The sequence below is a fragment of the Cyclopterus lumpus genome, chromosome 9, assembly GCF_009769545.1.
Source record: "Cyclopterus lumpus isolate fCycLum1 chromosome 9, fCycLum1.pri, whole genome shotgun sequence".
NCBI classification, from domain to species: domain Eukaryota; kingdom Metazoa; phylum Chordata; class Actinopteri; order Perciformes; family Cyclopteridae; genus Cyclopterus; species Cyclopterus lumpus.
This window is the reverse complement of record NC_046974.1, coordinates 9,093,213-9,117,429: the sequence shown is the minus strand read 5'-3', so window position 1 is coordinate 9,117,429 and position 24,217 is coordinate 9,093,213. Positions and strand designations below refer to the sequence as shown.

The following is a 24,217-nucleotide window of genomic DNA, read 5'->3' as shown; positions in this document are numbered from 1 at the left end:
GAGGTGTTTTAGTCTGAATTCTTCTCTTCAATAGAAACCAGACATGGTAAATGACAATCTAACAGTCACCATAATCTCTACACAACACACTGTGGAGAGAGAGAGAGAGAGAGAGAGAGAGAGCGAGAGAGAGAGCGAGAGCGCTCACGACTGGTGCTTTTTCTATACAGGCACCTTCATGGGCAGCACATCTCTTTTCAATAGAGGTCTTTCAAGTCCGGCGCATGTTTTGTATCCTCTCCTCTCAAAGCTTCTGACAACTGCCCAAAACACCGGCGTGTCACTGAAATGGTATTATGTGAAGTTTTGTTAAAGCTTTTTTTTTTATTGTGCTGTCACAACTTTGACCAGCGATAGCGCCTCTCGTGTGAAAACACGTGTCGCTTGTCGGTGTTGTTGTGGTCGTTGCTAGCTTGTTGCTAACCGTCTTGAAACATTTAAGCTAACGTGAAGTGCACATAGACGTGAATTGTACTCTTACCGTGTTCTGCCTCCCGCCCAGCACTTAAGATCTGCACTAGCTTCAGAATAGTAACGTTAACTAATGAACACGGGTGTGAGTAAACAAAACCAGAGCTATAAAACAATTCCAATACAATACCACTTTAAAGTGTAAAATGCTTGAGTTAAAACGTGTGTAATTCACTCGCATGTTAAACTTATAATCATCCTCCAGCGGAATAAAGAGGGCTGCACTTCAGTGTATTATCAGACAAGTTTGGCTAAAAGTTAACTTGTGGATCAAATTAAATAAAATGTGATTGCTTACCATTATGTGCCAACTACTAAAGAAACATAAACTGCCTATTTTAGTTTAATTTCAGTTTGACTGTTCATACAAAAGCTCATGAAATAACTCGGAACTAGCTGTAACATTTGCAAGAAAGTGTGTGGAACAAGTAGATACAAAAAAATAAATATTAAGTATTACAATTAAGCATATTAAAACTTTTAATTTAATTTTGAACTTGCTCTCACTATTAGTGACGAAGGCTGACACATCCTATAATTGTCTGTCAAGTGTATTTAGTTCTAAATATGTTCTATTGTGATTTATATTAATTCATATGATCTATCATATTCAAAAAGACGATTGAAAGGATCACACAGCCTCTGGAGATATCTGCTCGCAGTGCTTTGTGGTTGTAAAATTGATCATGGAGCTCCTATATCCTGCTTCCAGTATTTCCCATGGTAATGCACAAATGCCAACTTGTATGAGTAATATTTTCTGTAAAGCTTTGTTCAGTTAAAGGAGCTTTTGAAATTTGGTAGGAGAGTTCTGGCTGAACTCAGAAAACTAAACAGACTGTTTACTATGTACAAATAGTTGGCCCTCTGTCAAACATGTCACCATCCATTACTTAGTCTTGATGCAGTCACTCATCACGTCCCTGAAGATGACTAAACGTTGTAACACGGGGATGTGCTGCTTGACAAAGTGTAACATCTTGTTGTTTTCAGAGTTCTTTGTTCCCTGTTGCCTGAACATGTTTTATGATTATGGCACAATAAACATTTACTTGTGTTCATATTCTAACTGTACAAACAACAAAATCCCTATAGATCCAAAGCCCATCACACCTCTCTATAGTGTTTGGAGACGTATGATGATGACACTTGAGCTGTCAACTCTCTTGTGTCTCTTTATCCTCTAGTGTCCAGGTAAATGACCTCATGGAGGAAATGGGTGATAATGCAAACAGATAAGGCTCCTGGTACCTGTTGACCACCTCCTAAAACTGGACCCTCTGACACAGTGCTTTATCAGTGCCTGCCTCAATGACAACCACAAGGCATTGAGCTCTTATCTGCAATGGCCCCTGCTTAGCATTCACGCCATTCACACGAACAATGCCACCTCTTCCCACTCAGTGGATCTGTGACTGACAGTGGGTGTTGGTGCACTTGTGTCTGACTTCAACCTCAATGTGAGGCTGGGCTGTTTATCCAGTCCAGATAACCCCTCCAAGACACAATAAAGGGCGTGTGTCTTCCTGGCCACTTCCCATGTTGTTTGTCTAACTGGACTTTTATAATGGACCCCGCTCTTTATTTGGCACGTTGGTTTCCTCCTCAGAAGGATCTGTATTAGTTGGGGGAGGGTTTGAGCAGAAAGGCTGACTGATGATCATCGAGCCAGCTCACCACCCACTGACCAGCCAGCGAGGTGGAAGTGGCCCCTTGGCAAGAAGGTTAAAAGCAGGGAAACCCCAGATAAGACCATTGCCTGTGATTTAGAATGACTAATAGCTGAGGTATGATGTAGTTGCAATGGATGGATTTGAGGGCTTTTAAAAAAAAAAAGCTTGTTGCCAAAGATTTTACAGAAAAGAAATACTATTGGTGTTATAAAGTTGGCTGTTCATTGGAAGGTCTATCTAGAATGTAGCTTTTGAGTTATGTGTAATCTACTTCAGTTTTCATCATCCAGCTCAGATCTCATATTTGATGAGGCTGATATCAGCAGGGGATCTTGGGATCCCATGCCTCCATAATGGCTCCTGTGAAGCAGGGGCATTATAAAGCTTCTATAATAAACCCCTGTGATCAGTATATCCCTCACTCCCTGCTCTTATTTATGAATGGCAGAATTTGACAAGGGGGCAGCTTAGGTGGGTAGCTGCCGATCACATGATACCAGCTCTAAAGAGCCAAGCGAGGAATGTAGACAGGACTCCCCCCTCACCTCTAGTAAAAAAAAAACAAAAAACTTTGATGCCCCATATCATAACGAATAACCTCTCTATCCCTTCCCTCCCCAAACCCTCATATGTCCAGCAATGTCGAGGAGGGGAATGGGTGCTGCAGTTGGGGCGGGGGGGCATAGATAGTGACTGCGTTTGATCTGAAGGTCGCCAGCCCCTTGCTGGTGTTGAGAGATCCTTGGCATACGAAGCTGGCTCTTATTTAATAACATGAAGGGGAAGCGGACCTTTCTCTCATAATTAGGCCTAATTACCCAGTAGGTGTGGACAGACGGCCCAAGAAGAGACAAACTGCCTTTATCCATGGACTTAGAGTCAGATTACTCCAGAGCTGTCTTATCTGTTACAGGGCCAGCAGGAGCCTCAATCCTCATCTCCTGCCTCTTCCCACTGGCTCCCATATCCAGCTCAGGTATATTAATCAGTCAGTCTGATTTATTATGCCCCGTCCAAGACACGCATGTTTAATTAGTCCTAGCTAGTTACTGAGATTTTTCCTGTGGACATGTTTAATAAGACAGTTCACTGACCTATTTGGTATTTGTTATCTATTGCTCAATCACTTTATGAAAGCTTATTGGGTTCATTAAAACTGCTGGGTGCAGAGCCTTTTGGAGACCTAAATAGAACAAGTTACTTGTCCTTGAAGATCTACGACCAGAGGATCACATCTACCCCGGCTACTTACTGCCGCTACTCCAGCAAGTGTCCTTGCATTCACTAGAGACGTCATTTAAGCTCGATTGTTTGCTCGATGGCCTCTCTGTGAGCAAGGAACGATTTAAGGGTCCTTACAAATAAATTAGAGTGACATCCTGCCACCTTCTTGTTTGTTTACAGTATCTGTCTCCCCCTTCCTGAGCTGCCTGCATGTTTGTATTTGGGTTTGTGGGTGACTCTAGCAGCCATCACAACAGACCCATTGTTGTGGCCAACTCAGATTCACTAGAAATGCTGACGCCTGGAAAACAAAGGGAGCAGTGCACCGAGGAAGTAGTGACAGGGGAAAGTGGTCAGTTTACTCCCCTTTTGGAAGTTTGGTAATATATTCCCCAAGTAACATAGCCTCCAACTGTTGTCTTTGATTGACAGTGAGCTGTGATTTCGATTGTAAAGTCTTCCAGCCACTGGTCTTGGGACAATGAAACCAAACAGTTTCAGCCTGCCGTGACTCACAGCTTCATGCAGGCCTGCTGCAAAAGGACAAGGGATGCTTAATCCACCTGTTATCAGAGTGAGCCTCACCTTGTCACTCTCACAGTCACAGGACTCTGGCTCAGGAATGCAGTATTACCCATCTATTCACAGCTTAGCTGAGAGACCCTCACTAAAACACTGCCATTTGTTTCATACCACACAATAACAAGTTTGAGCAGTTGTGGTCTGAAGGGTTTCCTGCTGGTTTAGTTCAGAAATATGAGTTATATATAATGGTCAATATGGCCATATGCCATATGCTTTGAACCACCCCAAATATACACCAAATGTCTTTTTCTCGTTCATTTTACATATTTGGATGGAACAAAAAGCTTCAATTTGCTAGAAAAGCAGTGTCCTTGTGAGTCCATCAGACTGCAGCGTTATGTCCTTAATTAGGCAGGCTGGTCAGGAGTCTCCGTCGCTCCGCTTCACAGATTCTCATGGACAATTTAACCACTAACCTCCTGAAATGAGTTGCTCCTGAATGCCTCAGGCTCCAGTTTCAGCGTCCACTGATTGTAGGGAAAAGTTCTGATAAGTAAAAGTGGAGGAGGGGGTGACTGCGACTGTGTTTGTGTGACTGACTGTGTGTGTGTGTTTGTGTGTGTGTGTGCATGCTTATTAACTCAGAAGTACTAAAACATTAAGCTTCAGTGTATTATTGTGCACTACTTTACCTCTGAAACGTTTAGCAGTGTGGTTAGGCTGTTTTTATTTTTCTTTAAGTTATTCTGGATTTAATTTCTTGGCAAACATGTAGTTCCAGGTAACAAGGAAGAGAAATGATTTTGGTGTGGGCAGGGAGGAATTGATTGTTCATTTGTGTTTCGGTGTGTGGTTGTTTTAATAAGTCATTGTCCATCTATTGTTTCCCATAACACTGAGAAAGTAGGATGCAGCGTCTTAATATATACATTGTTTTAATTTATATAACATGACTATGCTACCCGGCATAAACAGGTTCAAGACACCTGTCATTCTAAACATGATAATCAGAATTTGGATGGATAGATGGATGTTGGCTATCCAAAGCCAATCGCTAAGAGTCACTCACCTGTGATTGTACTGCAATTTAATGTTGACACATCATTTCCTAGAAGCATACCTGCGGTCGGTTGGGTTTCCTCAGCAGCCCAGCCTACAAACGACATAAAAGCCTGCGCTGTTACTTCTGCCTCTGGGACAACGGCTGTTGATCACAAGAGGAGTGAGAAGCCTGAATCTCTGTCTGTTTACTGTAATTAAGCTGTCAGGGGTTGTGATTTATGACGTATTGAGTAAGAGAGGTGTTATCGGGTAGACGAGAAGGAGGAAGACAGAGCCACAGGGTTTGTAGCTACTAACCATAGAGCAGATACAGACGGTGCATAAAACACAACTGTCTGCGCTGTGTAAGAGAACGGCTTCAAGGCAAAATGGAGCTACTTCCTGACAATCTTTGCTCAGTATTTGTGCAAAAACAAAATGAGATGCCAACTTTGATGGTGCTGTATCCCTCTGAAAGAGTCAAGTTAACCGGATGTTAATGGAACATCTCGTAATTTCTGCTGAAAAGTGGTGTTGAATGTTGTCGTTGGAGACATTCTGTCTACAGCTCATCTCTCCGCTCAATTTTCTTGTTGTCTGTTTCGGTGGGTGTCATGACACAGGTTCGCGGCCTCCTTGCAGCCACACATTGATTGCATGACCCAGGGATGTCTCGTCCTGCTCCGTCCCCCATCTACACCCTGAGGGGGGCTGGTGGGCCCCTCAACACCCTCCATTTTAGCTGCAATAGAGGGGACACTCCCCTCCTGTTTTCTGGGTGAGTCATTCATCTCAACATTCATATTCTGGCTCTTCACCCTCTTCAAACAGTGAAGATTGTTCAGCTGCAGTATATAGTAGATGCCAAGCCAGCTAATCACAATTCACTTTTAAACATGCACATAGTTTGGATGTTTAAGAGCAGCACACACCAAAAGGTTCAATTGGCTCTTGATATTTGTTAGTTTGAACAAGAGCAAAAAAATGTGTGTGTGCGCACAAACTACTACACAGCATTCTGTTTGGTTTTCCAGGTCAGGGAAGGGTGCCATCCACATGTGGAACCTGAACACCAGGAGAGCTGAGAAGATTGTAGAAGGTCATTCTGGTAGCTCGGTCATCTGGGTCAGCACACTGCAGGCGACGGATACCCTCATCAGGTGAGGACAGTTCTCTTAGCTTTCTATTAAGAGGTCTTACTCATCCTTCTCTTACTACGAAATAAAACGATACGACCGCCATAAAAACACTGAAATGGAAGCAGGGTTTTACGTGCTTTTCAGGATATTTGATTGATTTAAATCCAGAACACCGGCGTGTTGTTGTCTGAAAAATACTTTTAAGGCCACTGTCAGTCACTCATTTTTGCTAGCTTGTGGGTTTAATTTTTGAGGTAACGTATCACGTGACTCCTTGACATTGACCACCGTCAGGTGAATTTTTCATTTGCGCCGCCCAGTGAAAATGTTGCGTCTGTGCATTGACTTTGCATGGAATCTACTCGCGCAAAAACATTTGCAACGCTTTTGGTGTGAACGCAGCATAAGGATTCAGTGTCAGACATATGTTGAGATGAAACATGTTTTTGAAATATGCGAAGAACTGCAGCTTTTGTCTGTTTTCGTTCTCTCCATTGGTGGAGCAGTCAGGGACGGGACATGCAGGTCTGTCTGTGGGATCTGTGCGAAGGTCGTAGTGAGGTGATGGACTCTGTGTGGACCGGCAGTGTTGGATTCTGTCAGTGCTCCATGCTGGAGACGAGCCCTGGAACGCGCCTGCTGGCCTTCGCTGGACAACAGACAGAAGAGGTCAGACATTAGGAATAGAAACTGTAAATTGTCTTTAGGTTTCAGATGTGAGTGTGAATATGTCTGGATGTCCGTGTGTTATCACATTTACAAATTGATAACCAATCCATTTTGTACATTCCTTCTCGCCTAGTGCATGCTGGGATGTGCTCTAGCCCCTTGCAACCTTGAAAAGGATAACTGTAAAAAAAATAATCGATGCAGGGAATGTCACTTTTCTAGAGTTTGACAATGATACAGAATATTAGTATTTCCTGTGGAATTTTACTCTGCAATGTTTAGATTAATGGCTTATGATCATATATAATATGACAATACATATGCATGCTTATTACATTTTTATCATGTGTACTTCTATCACAATGTTACAGTTTTTGATTGAGGTTAAGAACAGACGGCATGAAATGGATAGATTCTATATAATAATATGTATAAATTACTTTAATGCTTTTAAAGTTAGTTTATCTCTAAATATTTAAGGGTGGATTTACAATTTAGTTTGGTGAAAATAACCAGAGACCCTCCAGATCAAAGTTTCCAATGGCACATGTTGTCTATATGCAGCGGAAACATCGTTGTATTTATTGGCAGCAGGTGGGAGGTGGGAGGTTAATTGGTTACAGTCTGATGAGAATAAAAAATGCCAACCTGTAGGAACCTGAACGGACTAGCTCTTGCCCGTTTGCTGAGTTGACTTTTAAGTGTTCACACATATCTGTTTAGTAGTTTCGTAGAAAAATAGAAGTTCCAAAGCAATAGTTGATCCCTCACATCAAACCCTGCCATCGTGTCCTGTTATCACACTGTGATCATCTCCAAGTGTTCTCATCCATAAATGTCTTTCCTTCAATCTGCTGTCCAACGTGATACTTTTAGCCGATCGTCAATGAATGTGTTGAGCATGCAGTTTGCAGCCAGGACTTGCAGACAGCATTTTTAACAAACCAGCATTCATGTCGTGAGTCGGCATTCACATTGCAAGAATAGGAACCTTAATACCAGCCACCAGCTAAATGTGGGTTCATTTTGGCTGTGGCCAGTAACATGTCATTCTGTGAATCTGTTTGTCTAAAACACCTAATAGCTCTTTGAGTTAATTGTGCCCCTTAGGAGGTTACTGCTACTTTGGATGATGAAATAGTCAAAGTGTCTGTTTATAATCTTTAATTGGTGGATTAAAAAGAGAATTCCCAAAACTGAAAAGATTGTTCACTGGAATTAAATATCAGTGGTATGTCACATATTTAATGCTCAACACCCACAAGCCTGGAGGGTTTTGTGTGGATTGAGGCTTGATGGGGAGAGGTCAGCCAGCGTTTCAGCCATCTTTTATTGCCTCTAGATTCATGTTACTTGCTCTGCTGTGGAGGAGCCACACTTGAAAGGGACAGAGCAGTCACCTGATCCAGCCAAATATGCCTCTGCTAACCCCAGTTCAGCAGGCCAGGCATTAGGGCGCCTGTGACTCCCAGCACCTCAATAATGCTATTGTCCCAACAGACACAGACAGACAGACAGACAGACACACACACACACAGACACACAAGTTAGACCAACAAAATGTGTTATTTGGTCTCCCCACCCCATTCCACAGACATAACTGACCACGACAGATGCTTATCATGCATCTACAAACAAACAAAAAACACCCACATTATTAAATTCCCTCAATAAACTACATATGTACTTGCCATGTGCAAAATGCGGGTAGGTCAATATTTAGGTTCCTAAAAAAAGAAAACACAATACTAATTTCCTATTTCAGGTGATTACTATTCAGTGCTCACAGCAAGATTCCTGCCAGCAGATTGCTACCATGGAAGAAACATTAATTAGTGGTGTTGGTGTTTTATTTATGGGCAGTGGGATGCCACACAAGAACAGTGAACACCTGAGGCACAGAGAAGTCCTTGAAGGCCCTCTCTGTCAGGCACGCAAAGGTAAACACGCAGGACAGATGTGGCCTAGCGCTAAAATACAGATCGCTCCCTTAAAGGGCTTTATAATCTGAGGCCTAATGAGGATGAATATGCGGATCATCAGTGCGGAGGAAGTCGAAGGAATGAGTTTTGGTAGTAATGTGGGTACACACATACCAAGGCACACACTTTGTCATTGGCTTCATTAGGCTGTGTATTTTATCAGAATCAGTGCCAATGTGTGCAGGAAAACACCATTCATGTCACAGAGTCTGGCTTTAGCAGGATTTATTATAGACAGTGGGGCGGCTGCTCTGCTCTGATGGATGGTACTGTACTGCTGGTTGGAGGCTCTCTGATCTGCGGAGGTCCTGAAGCACAATGAAAGATGCAGATTGCTGCTTTGTTATTTGAATTCAGAAGACAAATCGTGACTTGGCAGCTTTTATATATATATATACACACACACAAATGCGTACAACTGCAATTTCTTGGTGTAACTGTAACAGCGTCTCAATAATGATACCATTAGAACTGAAATAATGTATATAATTATATATTGGATAAACTTCAATGACTGATCACAGTTCATTTTAGCCTAAAAACAAAAATGTTACATTTTTAAACTTTTAGTCTTCTGCACCTCAAATTTTACTTAAGTGACTTCATATAAAACGGTTTATCAGACTTCCCACAGCTCCCTCTGGAGTCACACAAAACTATAACCACTTCCACACTTCCCCTCCAGTTAACACTGTTAGCTCTGTTAGTACTGTTGCCGTTGTTTGCACTGTTAGCGATTGTAGCACTGTTAGCTGCGAGCAAAGACGTGTAAAGACGTATGGAGGCAATAAATATGCTTTGAATTTGTTATCACATAATGCAGTAATACTCCCCAAGATAATCTTTATGTGCAACATTGATGCAGTTCTTCTGTAATATTGGCATGCTAAACTAAGATAACAAACATGGTAAACATTATAACCATCAGCATGTTAGCATTGTCATTGTGAGCATGTTAGCACGCATTTAGCTCAAAGCACTCCTCTGTCTTCGTACTTTACAGCCTCACAGAGATAACATGGATGCAGAATGTGGATTTGAACAGGTCAGCTGTCTCTAGTGCATTTTAAGTTGTAATCATCTTGTGTTCCCTTCAGATCAAGATTATTGAGCTACCCAGCAAGACCCCGGTCTGCACCCTGGTACCAGACGCTAAGCGGGGGATGGTCATGTGTATCAAATTGTGGCAGGTAAGCACCAGGCAGTATAATATAATTTATTTAGAAGTTCTTGCAGTGTTTCTAACTTAACGGCAAAAGTGTCCCTCTATAACTACATTTCAGCTTGGTCACCATTATCAAAAACAATACATTCATTTAAAACAAGGAGGAAAGTAAAGGTACTTTTTCCATACATACCTGCTTGAATCTGATTGGCCATCAGCCCATAATGAGTCACGATAAAAGAAAAGACGTGGCCCGTGATTTACAGCCCAACAACTTGTCCCGGGCCATTTTTCCCAAGCGTTTCTTCTCAGCTGGCACTGGGTCCCAACACTGTAATTAGAGCGTTTGGAAGGGCCGTGGGTTCACAGCCATATATCAGCCTGCAGCTGCACATCCAATCTGATCCGGGCAAAAAAGGTTGCTTTTTGTTTTGGAAATGCTGTCAAAAGAGTTTTTATTTTCCAACCATTAAGGAGACCCTGTAATTATTTTCATGGTTAATTATTAACTCTTTGGATTTGGGCCTTTGGGGGAGGGACTGAGGTTTTAGACTTATGCAAGATGTTTTGAATACGTTTGGGGCAACAGAAATCAAAACACGGCGTATAATTTTAATGAGTGAGTTGAGTTTCTGGCCCGTGCACATTCAGTAGTCCTGTAATACAAACTACCAAAGACATAAAGCTGACATTGTGTTTGTGAAATTATTATGGAGTCTCACAATGCATGCTGACATTGTGTTTTTCTTTTCCCCTTTGATTTCATCGTTACACCCACCTTTCATCATCTGATTTATGAACCAATGCTGGTTCAGCGTTGAGTGCCAGGAAAGATAATGATCAATTATATCATTATAAATGATATAATATACAATATCATTGTAATACAGCACTGGCAGCTGTCTAACTGTAAAGCCGAAGGGCCCAGGTGATTCTAAACCACCCCAGCCTGATTCCTTTCAAGGGTAAAGCATGTTCATCAGTTACACTGACTGAGCGACTCAAGAGGTCCGAACAGTGGGAAGTGACTGAAAACACACACACACACACACACACACACACACACAGTTTGAGCCTGGGAACTCTACCCACACATTTTGTCTGCCAGTCATAAGAAAATTGCTCTCTTGTCTTTCACATCAAATGCTCATATGCTACCCACTGTTTCCTGAACCTTACACAGCAGGAAGGCAACAGATGAAACCGTCACCCTCTCTCTCTTCACCCCGTCTCTGTCCATCACACTCGCGCACACACATACACACACCAGGATGAAGCCACTGTCTTCCCTCTCACCATCCCTCCCTCTTTTCTTCCCACCGTTGAGACTAGAAGTGATTATCCTCACATTATTTCCAAGACAGACTCACCAACAGATTTATTGTCGGCCTTTAAGCCCTCTCTGCTGGAGTTTATGGAAAAAGATTAAAAGCAGTGTTAAACTGCATTTTCTCCTCAGATCAGCTTCCCTTTTGCAAAACCCACCCATCCCTTAGTTTATGTGCTGTAGCTTTGTCTAAAAGGTGACAGAGCTTAGCTTCTGATTTCTCTGACTCTGATTGGCTGTGGAGCACTGACGTGGAGGGAGAAAGTACCTCCACATGTGGGTCTGCCGTGTGCGGGGCTCTGGCCAGGGGGACACTATTGATGTATGATGTGCAAGACTTTTAATGTGAACAGAGGCTGGCGGGGAAAAGGAAATGTTCCTATACAGATATCCATCACTCTCAGCTCATCACCTTGCTGCCTCGTGGCTATGACATCATGGTGGACCGGGTCTAAAACCAGAGGAAACGATTGGTTCCTTATGCTGAAGCAGTGCCGGCCTCAGGCCTGTTGCGGCAACATCAGCAAACAAGCTGTTGTTCTCTGGGTTTGTGGAATATACATTGAGGATATCGCCACATACTTCTCTCTAATTACATTTAGATTTTATTTATCTTTGGGGTTTTTTTGCTCATTGATTTGTAGTGGAAAAAACTGTAAATGAGCCAGAAATAATCTAAAAGCCTAATAAGCAGCTGTTGTTCCAGGCCAGATGTTAAACATCCATCCTAAAAAAGTTGAATAAAATGGCAAATACTTTCAAATTGAATATATATAATATGATAAATATACACATTATAGCAACACATACATAAATAATGCCACAGTGCATCACATGGCAGTTAGAAAGCTAGCTTTGAGATGAGGATTTGACAAAGGTGTATTTGTGGATGCCTTTATCGTTAATATTTGTACCAATACATAACAGGTTGTATATGAGTACTTGCATTAAAGATTGATGACATGATTGCCATGCAAAACCTTTGTGACGGGAGGATTAAATAAATACATTTACAGCTGCTTTTTTGAAAATGACAAGTGTGAAAGCATAAAGGGCATTTCTGTGAATCGATTGATTGATGAAATTGGGATTGAAATTTGTATAAATTAAGAACAAATAAATTATTTGTCCTTTTGACAAAAAGTCCATTGGTAACTGATTTGATAATCGTTTAAGCCTTGAAGTCATTTTCTAAGGATAGAATGCTAAATGTTCCATCTTTTCTATTGTAAGGATTTGTTTGTCTTATGTGAGTGTAAATTTAATATCTTTGAGCTTTGGACTGTTGGTCAGAAACAAACAAGCAATTTGAAGGTGAAACCTTAATTGTGATTGTCATTTTTCTCTCTGGTCTGGCACACATCTGTAATTGTTACCGGTTAACCGATAATGAAAATACTGGTTTGTTTCAGCCTTAATAGAAAACATGAGTATGGAGTTGAATTCTGTCTCCTTTGGTGGAGAGGTTTAAAATTCCCTTGCTGCTGAGGCAAGGGAATTTTAAAAGGACACGTATTGGGAAATGGGGGCTTTCACCCTACTGGCTTAAAATGGTTGCATTTTGAAAAATGCCTTTCATATTTCAAAATAGATTTTAACATGCATGATGTACACGGATGCATCACATTTGAATGTCCTTTATAAGTACAGAAAATGACATAGGATCACATGACCGTCAACGAGTTGGAGCACAACTTGTTGCCGTTCTAGAAGCGACCCAGGGTCATTTCTCTTCTGCCTCTTCAACCGGCTTCCATCCATCTGTCTTTCTAGCTGTTCTATGGTGATGCATCTCCTCCCAGAGCCCCAGCCCCACTCCAGCAGAGAGCCCTCTTGTAGAAAGGCCTGTGGAGGATATAATGAATTAGGTGTCCACCCAGGGTTCCCTGACCTCCGACCCATGACATCATCAATCAAGGCGGTCCTACACTTAAGTGAAACGGGGGCCCCAAGCCTGGAACGCTTAGCCCGGGCCCTGCCGACAAGCAGGGGCCAGTGATTTTCACTTGTTTTTATTTGTTTTCATAATCCCTTCGTGTTCGTCCTCGCTGATGTGTTTGGAAGGAATACACGACTCTGTCTATAATTTGTTTAAAGCTGGAAGAAGAGAAATATAGAGCGTTAAGTGAGAAGAGGACTTGAAGATGGATGAAAAAAAATGGCAGACCTGGCCCCCTCGCACATATGGAAAACATTTCTTTCCCGTTTCACTTCTGCAAGGCACAGTGCTTTTGCTGGGGGCACGAGTGAGGACCGAGTATATATCGGGGCTGTGCATTCGTACGTCTTCTGAAATGTATTGCGTCGTTCCACAGGCCACGGTCTTTTAAGCTGGGAAACATTGAATTGTTGTTTGCCACACATGGATGCGTCGTACTGCCGTCTCCTTTTACTGTATTTGCACAATCATTTTGGGAAGTTGTTGAAACGGAATAGAGGTTTGAGCTCACCCGTTGTCCCTCCCTCTGGATACTTTTTCCTTTCTCTTCTCTCTCCTTCAGTCCTTCCTTTTTTCCATGCAGCAATCCAAAGACACATGAAGAAACTTTATGATTTACAATCAACAGTTGGAAGGCAACACTTTATTTTTCTTTTTCTTTTTAAAAAAAAAAATGTTGCCCTGCTTACTTTTCTCTTCATATATACATACAACTACTGTACCTTTTGTGTTCGGTGAAGATTGCTTTCTATATGTTTTTACAGCGGTAATATGGTTTAGGTTTGTGCACCTGGTTTTATTTAATTTCATGTGATTTTAAAGATTTACTCTGATGATTTCACCAGTTGTAAACATTGAGGCTGGATCTGAAATGTCCTGCAGTGAAATGGGGATGAATTGTTTACATGCTTGTTTTAGTATGTGAGCAAGCATAATGTGTTTAGAGTTGAAACTAGTTAGGTATTTAGTTGATTAATCAATTAGTCGATCAGCAAAAAATTATTAATATTAGTAATCCATAAAGCTAAATTGCCAAAATTTCTCTGATTCCAGCTTTTCCAACGCTTTTCTCTGTTTTCTTTGATTGTAAATTGATTTTTGGGACACAAGAAAAGAAATGATGGTTGAAAAAAAAATAGTTTCTTTATTTATCAATAATTAAGATAATCGTTAGTTGCAGCTCTAATGCTGTACCTATTAAGTATTTAATTTATTGGGGTTTTATATGTAAAAATAAACAAAGAAATAATCTCTGTTCAAATTTTAATGTAATAAGATTTAAATCATTAACGATATGTATAACTAAAGTGTACTTTATAAAGAAAATAGGTGTATAAATAATATAACAAAACAGTGTTTGTGTGTGTGTGTGTGTACACAAAATAAACACATTTATTAATCATATTTTATTGAAGTGATTTTATAACAATAATCAAATCAAAACAACACTAAACGGTGGCTAATACATTTGGGTTTTAAATTATTTAAATAATTCCAGTTTTAAGAAGGTTTTGCAGTCTGTTCCTGCAGAATGTATCAGAGAGTCCTTCGGCTCAGAAATATAGATGAGGAGCAAAGTGAGGAGTGGTGTAATGGAGTGTTGGAAAGAGAGAGCAGCCGCCTGACGAATGGAGCCCATAGCGTCTTTCCGAGTGTCAACAGGAGCTCCCAAAATGATAACCTCTGCTCCGCTCAGCTTCCAGCACCACACAGCGGTTTCTGTGTTTTTTTTTGTTTTTACTCCACAGCTCTCATCTCACATCGTACATCACATTACTCTCTTCCCATCTCACTGTCCCTCCTCTTTCTTTATCATGCTCCCTTCCTCCTGCAGCCAGACTCGGGTCACGGACCACTCCTGGTGGCTGGATACGAGGACGGTTCCCTGTTGCTGTGGGACGTAACCCAGAGGTCCGTGCTGAGCCAGGCCAAAGCCCACCCCGAGCCCATCATGTGCCTGACCTTTGACATCAAGTGTCTGAGGGGCGTATCTGGCTCCTCTGAGAACAAACTCTCCGCCTGGACGCTGGACGGACAGAACAACCTGCAGGTCAGCAGAGGACAGGCTAAGAGAGAATAGTAGTGTTGTAGTCCTGTCGTATGAACTACTACACTTCTTCATCCACACCGCCCCTCATGATTTAATCTGGTATTTAACACTATAAACTATGACAGTTGTCAATACACAGTAAGGTTGGATGTATCCAGTGGATATTCTGACAATCCATTTTGATATATCAATGTTTAGGTCTTGTTCAAGTTTGCATCCATACTACCGTGCAGCGGCCAAAGCTCCTCATTGAACCATTCATGCATTACTATTCTATTTCAACTGTTTATCCATTTCTTTAAGCTAACTGTTTATCTGTTACTTTTAGTTTACACTTTTAACCATTTAGCCATTACTTTAAGGTAACTTTTTGAACCATTATATTAATGAGTTTTAGCTCACAATTTTTACTTTTTATCCGTTACTTTTAGCAAACTATTTTAACCAATTATTCATTACGTTAGGTAACTATTTTAACCATCTATCAATGAGTTTAAGCTTACACTTTTAACTGTTTATCCATTACTCTATTTCAAACATGTATCCAATCCATTTACCTAAACAGGTTATCCATTACATTAGGCTCACTGTCAGTCGCATCACGTAGGAGTCACATCTGACTAAATGTGTTGATACAATCCAATTGAATCCGAACACCTTTTTTCAAATTAGTTGGAGTTTTTATAATGTTCAAGTATGCCTTGACAGTGTCCTGGTTGGGTAACCATTATTAATATTACACATAACATAATATTAATATAATATTCATTCAACCTCCTGAAGTGTCACTAATTAAGGTTCTGAACCGCTACCTGCTCACTAATTGTTGCACAAGAGTGTCCGCTCAATGCCATGAAATATAATAAAAGGGTAATGATGGAGATGGGAGGAGAGGAAAGTGGCCTTTCTCTAGGCTCTCTTGGAAAACATCAGGGGCCAAAGAGGAAGAGGCTCAGTAGGGCTCCGGGGGCCATAAATCAGCTGCTGGTTACACAGCGTTGGCAGGGCCAGGGGCCAAGGGCCGAGCTGGGGCTGTCACTCTAGACTCAAACCACCCACAAACATTCACACTGACACAATATCACACATTAGCCACATTAGGATATAAATAGTTTACATCACAAAATAAATTCTCTCACACACATTAAGACACTTTAAAGTAAAGCCCATGCCAGAGCATCTTCTGCCACACCAAAAGAGATCAGCTTTGTGCCATAATTCATTTTACATAACAGCCAGTGCTTCAGAGACATAAACGCCTTATTTGAAGCTCTATTGTCTCTTGATTTCATGAGCAAAAGGTAATGCTCCCATTTTGCAGCCAATCCCCATGAATCAGAGCAGAGGGGAACCTGAGGCACACATAGTACACTGCATAGTGAATGGGTATTATTCTTTCCAATGCGTTTTACAAATGAATGCTTGAATTAGAAATATTTGCAAAGCCCCATTTTTTTCCACCGTAAAAATGCGTCTAGAAAAACACTCCGAAGGATTTGATTCAATATAGCAAAATAGGAGGAGAGTAGTTATTTGGTTTATTTTGCTCAAGCAACAAAATATTGATTCAGCATGTAATCCAGGATGAGGATAACAGGAAAAAAGCACAAGGAGAGGGAAAAGATCCAACAGGGGCTTTTAAATTATCCCGAAGTGCAGCTCAGTGTGACGTCCAGACAGCTATCCTCAGTTCTTCCCACAAAAGTATTTTTGTGTGGCAGCAGTATGGGGGCGGGAGGACCTGCCGGGTGGCGGACATGGGCGCTGGGTCCTGACGGACGACCCGTGAGAGGTAATAAAAATATCAAAACCTCGGAGGCCCCTTAACTAAACAAAAAACACATCTGCAGTAGAGGGAACAGTAGTTCACAGTGGGAGGCTGCAATAAAGGCTGAGGAGGCTATAAGTGCCACAGCATCCCACTTCCCACAAATTACCTCTGCAATACCATTGAATATAGTGGAACTGGCTGGAAAGGAAGATAGATGCTTTTTGTGAAATGGAGGAGAAACTGAATGTGACACAACACAGTGCCGTTATGATTTAGTGAAGCTGAGGGGCTGTGAAGTGAGCTTATCAAGCGCAGATAAAGACACCGCCTCAGGAATGGAGGTTAATGTATTACACATGGCTCCCAGAGGCCTTTTATCTCTTGTTTGACCTGGCTCGCCTTGTATCTTTTCAAAGTATTAAGGCCTCATCTTCAGCCTTTTTTCTCCTTTCCTTCTAGTGCATATTTTTGGGAATGTGTCAGGGTGAGATTATGAGGGCGTGGGTGTTGGGGTTTACAAGCTGTTAAGCCAGGTGGACATATATTTAGGCGGCCACTCAAATGTATTGACAAGTGCAGTGACTTCTTCAAGAAAAAGAAAGAGGTTGCGGACTGGAGAAAGAGAACGCAGGTAGAGACAAAGGAAGATTAGAGGTGTAAATCAAGCGTGGTGACAGCAAGCTATTTATGAGACTGATGACAGTTCTCTACAGGTGGAACCCCTGCCCCTCATCTTCACTACAACGTAAAATATCCCCTACATATCCCCCCAGTCACTGACATGGTGTCTTTTCTGAATTCTTGTAGCCATCAGCCAATCCTTATGTCGCGAAATGATGTATGTATGAGCTACTGCCATGGAAATTCTCTTCAGCACCCCCTGCTTCTCTTCTCTCTTTTTTTTCTGAATGGGACCGCTAGCCGGTTTGACACATCCATCTCCTGTCAGCCAGCACCAAGCTCTAACAGGCAAGGTGACAAAAGGCTGTAATCTCCCCGCTGCCGAGTGTGATTCAGGGACAGGGTGTGTCAGAAATACCTGCGGAAAGCCTCCCAGCCGCTAGGCTCGAGTGAGTGAGCGATGATGGGACGTTTCAGTAGATGAGCGTGAACGCCGAGATCTGTGCCAAGACTGAGGAGGAAAGACGGGGAGAAAAGTGGAGCGAGGCTTGAGTGAGATCTGCCAAGTGGACGCTTCTTTTGAACGTCTGCTCTGTCAGTGAGATGCTACGTGAGAGGATGCCGAAGTGTGAGTTTGTGTTGGATCTGTCGTAGGCCACAAAGAGTCTAGTGGGACCAGCTGCTGAACAGAGCTGGTGGCCCCTGACCAGCTGAGGATGCCAGCAGAGAGAGAGAGAGAGAGAGAGAGAGAGAGAGAGAGAGAGAGAGAGAGAGAGAGAGTGTCTGCATGCATGCTGTAACAGGAAGGAGTGTTCAAATAAAATGATGCAGTCCAAAGACCGATTGTGTCTATGATGAGAAAGTAAGAAAGATGGGGTGTCAAATAAAACTCGCTGGTGAGAGCTAATGGATTTCATTACAGATCTGGTTCTTGGTACTTATTCGTTGATGCTGTGGCCCAACGGCAAGAACAACAGTGCCGAGCACAATTTAGACTTCCTTTTAAAGAACAAAGAAGAGTTATGCCAACATTGAAATATGACGTATTCAAGGTCTGCAACTAATTGTCATCTCTATTATCCATTAATCTTTTGGTCTAACATCATCGTGTTTCACTAGAGTTCAAGGTGATGTTTGATGTTTTCTCACTCATAGTGCAAAACAGGAAATAAGCTTCTTTGCTTTCTTGCCAATTGTTTGTTGTTGTTGATTATGTTTGATTGATGAATATGAACATTTAGCTGGAAACGGGGAAGAGGTAGTAGCCTGGCTGCGTCCAAAATGTTAAACTAAAATACGTAATCAGTTTTTTAAATAATTTTATGTCAATCAACGAATTGACTGTCTACTTGTTCCGACTTATTAATATACAAAATATCTGTGTCAGAATATGATACAGATGCTGTGTATGAGCAAAACTAATATTACGGTCAGGCAGCAACTCAAATTTATTTTAAGTATTTATTAATGTGTTGAGAATTGTTATGATTAAGTGATACATTATTCTCTAAAATGTCAAATAGTAATACAAAAATAATAATGCAGATTATAATTTTCAAGGTCATTTTTTTCAAATGTATTTGTTGTCCATCTAACAATTTAACTTATACATGCACAATGATTGAAAACAGTATGACGCAGCAGAACCAGCACAATTGTATATTTTATCTGATTAATTACTTTTCTGTTGATCAACTAATTAATTAATCATCTAAAAATCTGTGTAAGTGGTGTGTACACTTGCAGCTTAGGAACTAACATAAAACCATGTTGGAACAAGCCTTTTATTGTACGGAGTAACTGTCTGTTAACTGCATATGACAATAAATATACATCTCTATCTAACATAGCTGCGCCATAAATTTTAAATTATAGCTCAGGACAACTTCTTTTTCTCACCATTTTAATTTTTACTCTCTCAGACCATAGAAAGTCAAAACAATTAGCCAGCCAGCCGTGCTGAATGACCATTACTTCATCATTAGCCATTTACTGCATACAATTGACCCTTTAATGTAACAAATGCCTTTTCCTGACACAAACTATGGGAAGCAAAACAAACAAAAACAGACACTTAAACCCATCATTATCAGGCCTCTAATGCAAACCAGATGGAGAGAGGTAGGGGCATACCAACTTCTTGAGGTAATAACAAAGCTCCAAACAATCTTTCACCCTCCGGGTTTCTTTGTATCGGTGTATCGGGCTTGTTTGGTCTAACCAGGAAACACTCACGTTCGCACTAGTGGTACCAGCGATGATGGTTTGCTAAACAAAAAAAACTAAAGAAATCCCGTCACTGCCGGTTCTGATCTTGCTCTCTCGGTTTTGATCAATGACATTCCTTCCTGCTCTCTCTCTCCCTTGCATTCCACTTTATCCACTTGGGCTATGAGTACCTGGCTTATATCTTCCACATGCAGCTTGTGGATGGTTCCTGCCCGGAACAGGAGCATGCAGATAAATTCTTCACCGTCTCCTCCCATCCAAGACCATTAGTCTCCCTAGACACAGCTTATGAAGTCAATTATACGCTGTCCAGTTTGATTTCAGCTCCCATATCCAGATGCTTGTGTCCCATCTACAGGTCCAGCTGAGATCCCTAGTCTGCAGGAAGAGCACGTTCGCTCCCCAGGAATGCCCACCTCAGCAGGCCCTTTAGATAGTGATCTTTGCCATCATTCATTATAATATGTCAGAATGTTGCCCCTTTAGAGAGATTGATATAGTCCTAAGACACTGTAGATCACAGGGAGAGGGAGCTGTGGCTAATCTTTAGCAGGCAGACGTTACAACAGTGTATTTATCGGGTCTCTTCTCCCGCTGACCAGACCTTTCAGTGTGAATGTAATTCATCAGAGGCGCTTAAAGCAACAAGGCATCTGCAAACAAGCATTTCAGCGAGAAGGTCTCTCTTTCTTGCAAACTGTGACAAAGGTAACTCAAGCCCCGCTTCCAGAATCGGCCCCCCTCACTCCAAACCAAATAGTGGGACGCAGAGAGATCTGCTCGCGGCCCTCGTGCTGTAATGTTTTATGGCCGATGATTGAGTCCCAGGAGTCTCCAGCCAGGTTCAACAAGACATCCAGCCTAACACTTGGACCTCAGTCATCAGATCAGCTGATAGTCTCTCCCTCTTGGTGTTTGTGTTGGCCTCAGTTTCCTAGACGGCAGTGATTAATCGACTTACTGACCTAATTATTATTTTTGTCTCCTTATTTGCATGAACAATATGTTCATTTGGTTTTAGGTTTCACTGACAATTACCACAAATAAACTGCTGCTCAGCCTCCTATGTGTTTGTAATAATGCATGCTTGATACATGGTTCTAACCTGCACAAATCTGCTAAAAATCCTTTTGCTCTTTGTGGTTTTTCCAGCTCCAGGACTACGTGACGCTGGTCAACCCTGGGGTTTCCCAGCTGTGTATCAGGGGGGACGGTAAACTTCTGTCGTCAGCGGGCTGGGACCATCGGGTGCGGATATTCGGGTGGAAGAAGCTGCGACCACTGGCAGTTCTTCAATACCACACGGACATGGTGCTCAGCGTTGCCTTCTCTGACCACCAGGACCCCAGACAAAGACTGCTGGCTGCTGGATCCAAGGACCATCGGATCAGCCTGTGGTCAATATACAATGAGGGAGGGGACACTGGCTGAGCACATGAGCTCTGGGAGGACATCTGGACTTTTAGTTAATACTTCAGTAATAGTCCAGTTCAATGGTTTGATGACTGGACAAATGGAATGTTAATATATGTTGGTACTTGCCTCTTAATGTTGCCCAGCGTGTGGAAGCAATGCCCATAAATAACAGTGGCTTATTTGTTGTTTTGTCATCAATCATATCATTGCATGGGGCTGGCTTCCACCTTCTGATCACAAGGGAACTACATAAGAACTCTACAGGGACACCTACACTGGCCCTGCAGAGTTGATTCTATTTCTGGTATCAGGATGGTGAATAACAAAGTCGTGATAAAAAAGAAACTCATTCAATTCAATTCAGTATATTTTGTATAGCCCAATATCACAAATTACAAATTTGCCTTAGAGGGCTTTACAATCTGTACACATACGACATCCCTGTCCCAGGACCTCATTTAGAATTATAGAGGGTGGCTTCTGACATTTGTCCATATCGGTATGATTTGAAGCTCATCTCTCGCACAATAAGCACAGTCAGTTTATTAATTAGCTAGTGTGACTTAATACGGTTTAACACTGCATCCTGCTCCAAGAAAAAAGAAACGAGTCAAATGTGCCTAATTTCAGGAGGAGCTTATATTTACATGCTCATCGTACTATTCTTTCCTTAACAATTCAAAAATGCCATTTCTCAATTATTGTGTACAGTTAGCATAAAAAATATTGAGGTCAATATTTGTAACTTTCAAAATAAAAAACTCCTGGTTTTGTTAGATTTTTCTGTGGTACGATTTCCTTTTAAATGTGAGGCCAGTTGAATTAGCCACTATATTTTAAATAGTTGAATAGGCATTTTCTGACTTAATTCATTTAGCTGAAGCCTTTTGTGACTCCGTGCAGCTATGGGATTGTGTTGACTTATCTGATAGGAGATTTGCTCCAGTGGACCTGAATTTGAGGGATACAACGCACCTGAGCAGCTCTGTAATCGTGTGTTGTTATTTTAGCAGGTCTTAGCTTAACACACAGGCCCCTCCAGTCTGACCTGAGCTGTGTTTGTCAAACAAGGTTAATCACAGCAGGGGCATGAAGAACAGAGGTCTGTTGGTTTAGTGGTGCTGCTGATCTGCAGATGCTCTCCTTCATCGGCATATTCGGTTCATGAGCCGATCTTCTTTTCTCAATTTACTCTTTGTTAATCATAAAGATCAGGAACTGAAGACATCTACATCAATGTAAATGTCAAGCTGAAGAATTTAAAATAAGTAAAAAAGCATTTGTATTTTAAAACAAGACAATTGTTACTTTCTACATTTGCTTTACATGTAATGCCAAATACTGAACAAGAACAAGGCCACGGGTCTTGTGAAATTCCCAGAGTAAAAAGAGAGGTCTTGTTTTTCTGTCCACTGTCTCTAATAATACCTATATGTGAGTCGATGAGCAGCATGGGAGCAACACTAGGGGCCGGGGCTTCAAACGCTCGACCTTCTGCCTCCTGCAGGCTTTGTCTCCTGGGATGACTCCAAGTTGGGAAGCTCATCACGCTGTACAGGAAAGGCCTGAGAAATCAAAGAGCCAGGCGAGCATAATGGCCACAAATCATTAGTGAACAGAGGAAATAGAAGGTCATTTGCTAGACCAGCTGCCTCGTGGTGACGTTACTGTCATTGGAAAAAAGTGCCGTTTGGGTTGATTTTCTTGCTTGTAGTCAAACTTGTGTTTTGGGATGAGTTGTGTTTTTTTCTTCTTCTATTTCCACGTTCCTGGTTTTAATGGCATGTTTTCCTTGTTCCCTGCGGAGCTCCCGCTATACCTTTTGTGTCTGACCCCACTGGTGACATCTTGCATTCATAACAGCTTCCTCACTCTCCCGTTGGCTTTGAGCAAACACTCGAGGTGGCGTGGGCCAGCTTCCGTCCATTCTCTGATAAATCAAATGCTGTGCTCATTGGTGCAGATGTCTGCTGAATGGAGCAGACAGCAACCCACAGGCCTTAGAAGTGCCTGGTGAGGTGGTGGTGGACCTCATAAATCACTTCATAATGGATCATTTAGGAAGTCAATAAATGGACGGGGAGACCGTCTGCACAATAGGCCCTGTGCCTCACTTATCACCTAACGTGTGTCTCCCTTGGCCTCCGAGGTCAGAGGTCAGCCTTGCTTTGGGATGGGACATAATCCTTTGGGTTGTGTTGGTGTGTGTTGTGGTTGATGCTGTCACTCCCCGAGCCGCCGGGTGTATTCGTTGACATGTAAGTCGTAACACCGAGTCTGATTATTTAGAAAACATAAATGGTTGAAAAGAACGATCTGAGGAAAATTCTTTATTAGCCAAAACCAATGTTCCGCCTCACGGTTGAGTGGGTTTTATTTATTTTTTCAAAAGTTACTTAATACAAACGTATCGAGGCTCTGTGGTGGCAATGTGTTTTGAAGTTCTGCATAAAATGTCCGTCAGCAACCTCATGCACACCATAAACTGCAATACCTTTTGTATTAGGCCAAATAGGAAACACGTGCGCTGTCGTTTCGGAGCAGGACTCTTGATTGTTTTACCTGGCTTTTATTTAATAACTGTCCCCAGATATGGCAGGCAGGCTGGGAGGCGAGGCTCAGCAGCAGAAAATGTACACGAGACCCCGATAGGCCTGTCACAGCAGATGTTCCAGATGCAGCGAAGTGTCAAATGATGCCTCAGGTCGCATTATCATCTATCCACTGCCTCCTCATACTTCACTGGCAAGTCCTCGGCACCATTTCTCTCGGAGCCTGAGACATATGGGCACATGAATGTAACTCATGGGCCTAAGCCGGCTGCTCTTTTTCCTCGGTGTTAAATGATGGATACATTGAAATATTTAGCTTGAAAGTGGCCTAGGCCTGTTGAAAGCACGCCACAGCCTATCAGGGTGCATGTGTAGAAATGTAATGTGGAAAATATTTGCCTAAACAGGCATCATGCTGACAAT

At 41.9% G+C, this 24,217-nt stretch overlaps 1 protein-coding gene across 2 annotated transcripts; it reads left to right on the top strand.

The window, feature by feature from the left end:
• Positions 1–182: 182 nt before the first annotated feature.
• gnb1l (guanine nucleotide binding protein (G protein), beta polypeptide 1-like) lies at positions 183–22,018 on the top strand. Of its 2 annotated transcripts, XM_034542351.1 has the most exons (8): positions 183–291; positions 3,058–3,120; positions 5,558–5,712; positions 5,969–6,094; positions 6,580–6,742; positions 9,822–9,914; positions 14,990–15,205; positions 20,979–22,018. In XM_034542351.1, exons 3-8 carry the CDS (start codon positions 5,603–5,605, stop codon positions 21,255–21,257), a joined length of 987 nt encoding a protein of 328 aa, XP_034398242.1. In that variant the 5' UTR covers positions 183–291; positions 3,058–3,120; positions 5,558–5,602; the 3' UTR covers positions 21,258–22,018. The 2 variants fall into 2 exon arrangements, with proteins under 2 accessions (XP_034398242.1, XP_034398243.1); XM_034542352.1 differs by lacking the exon at positions 3,058–3,120 and having other exon boundaries at positions 187–291.
• Positions 22,019–24,217: the final 2,199 nt, after the last annotated feature.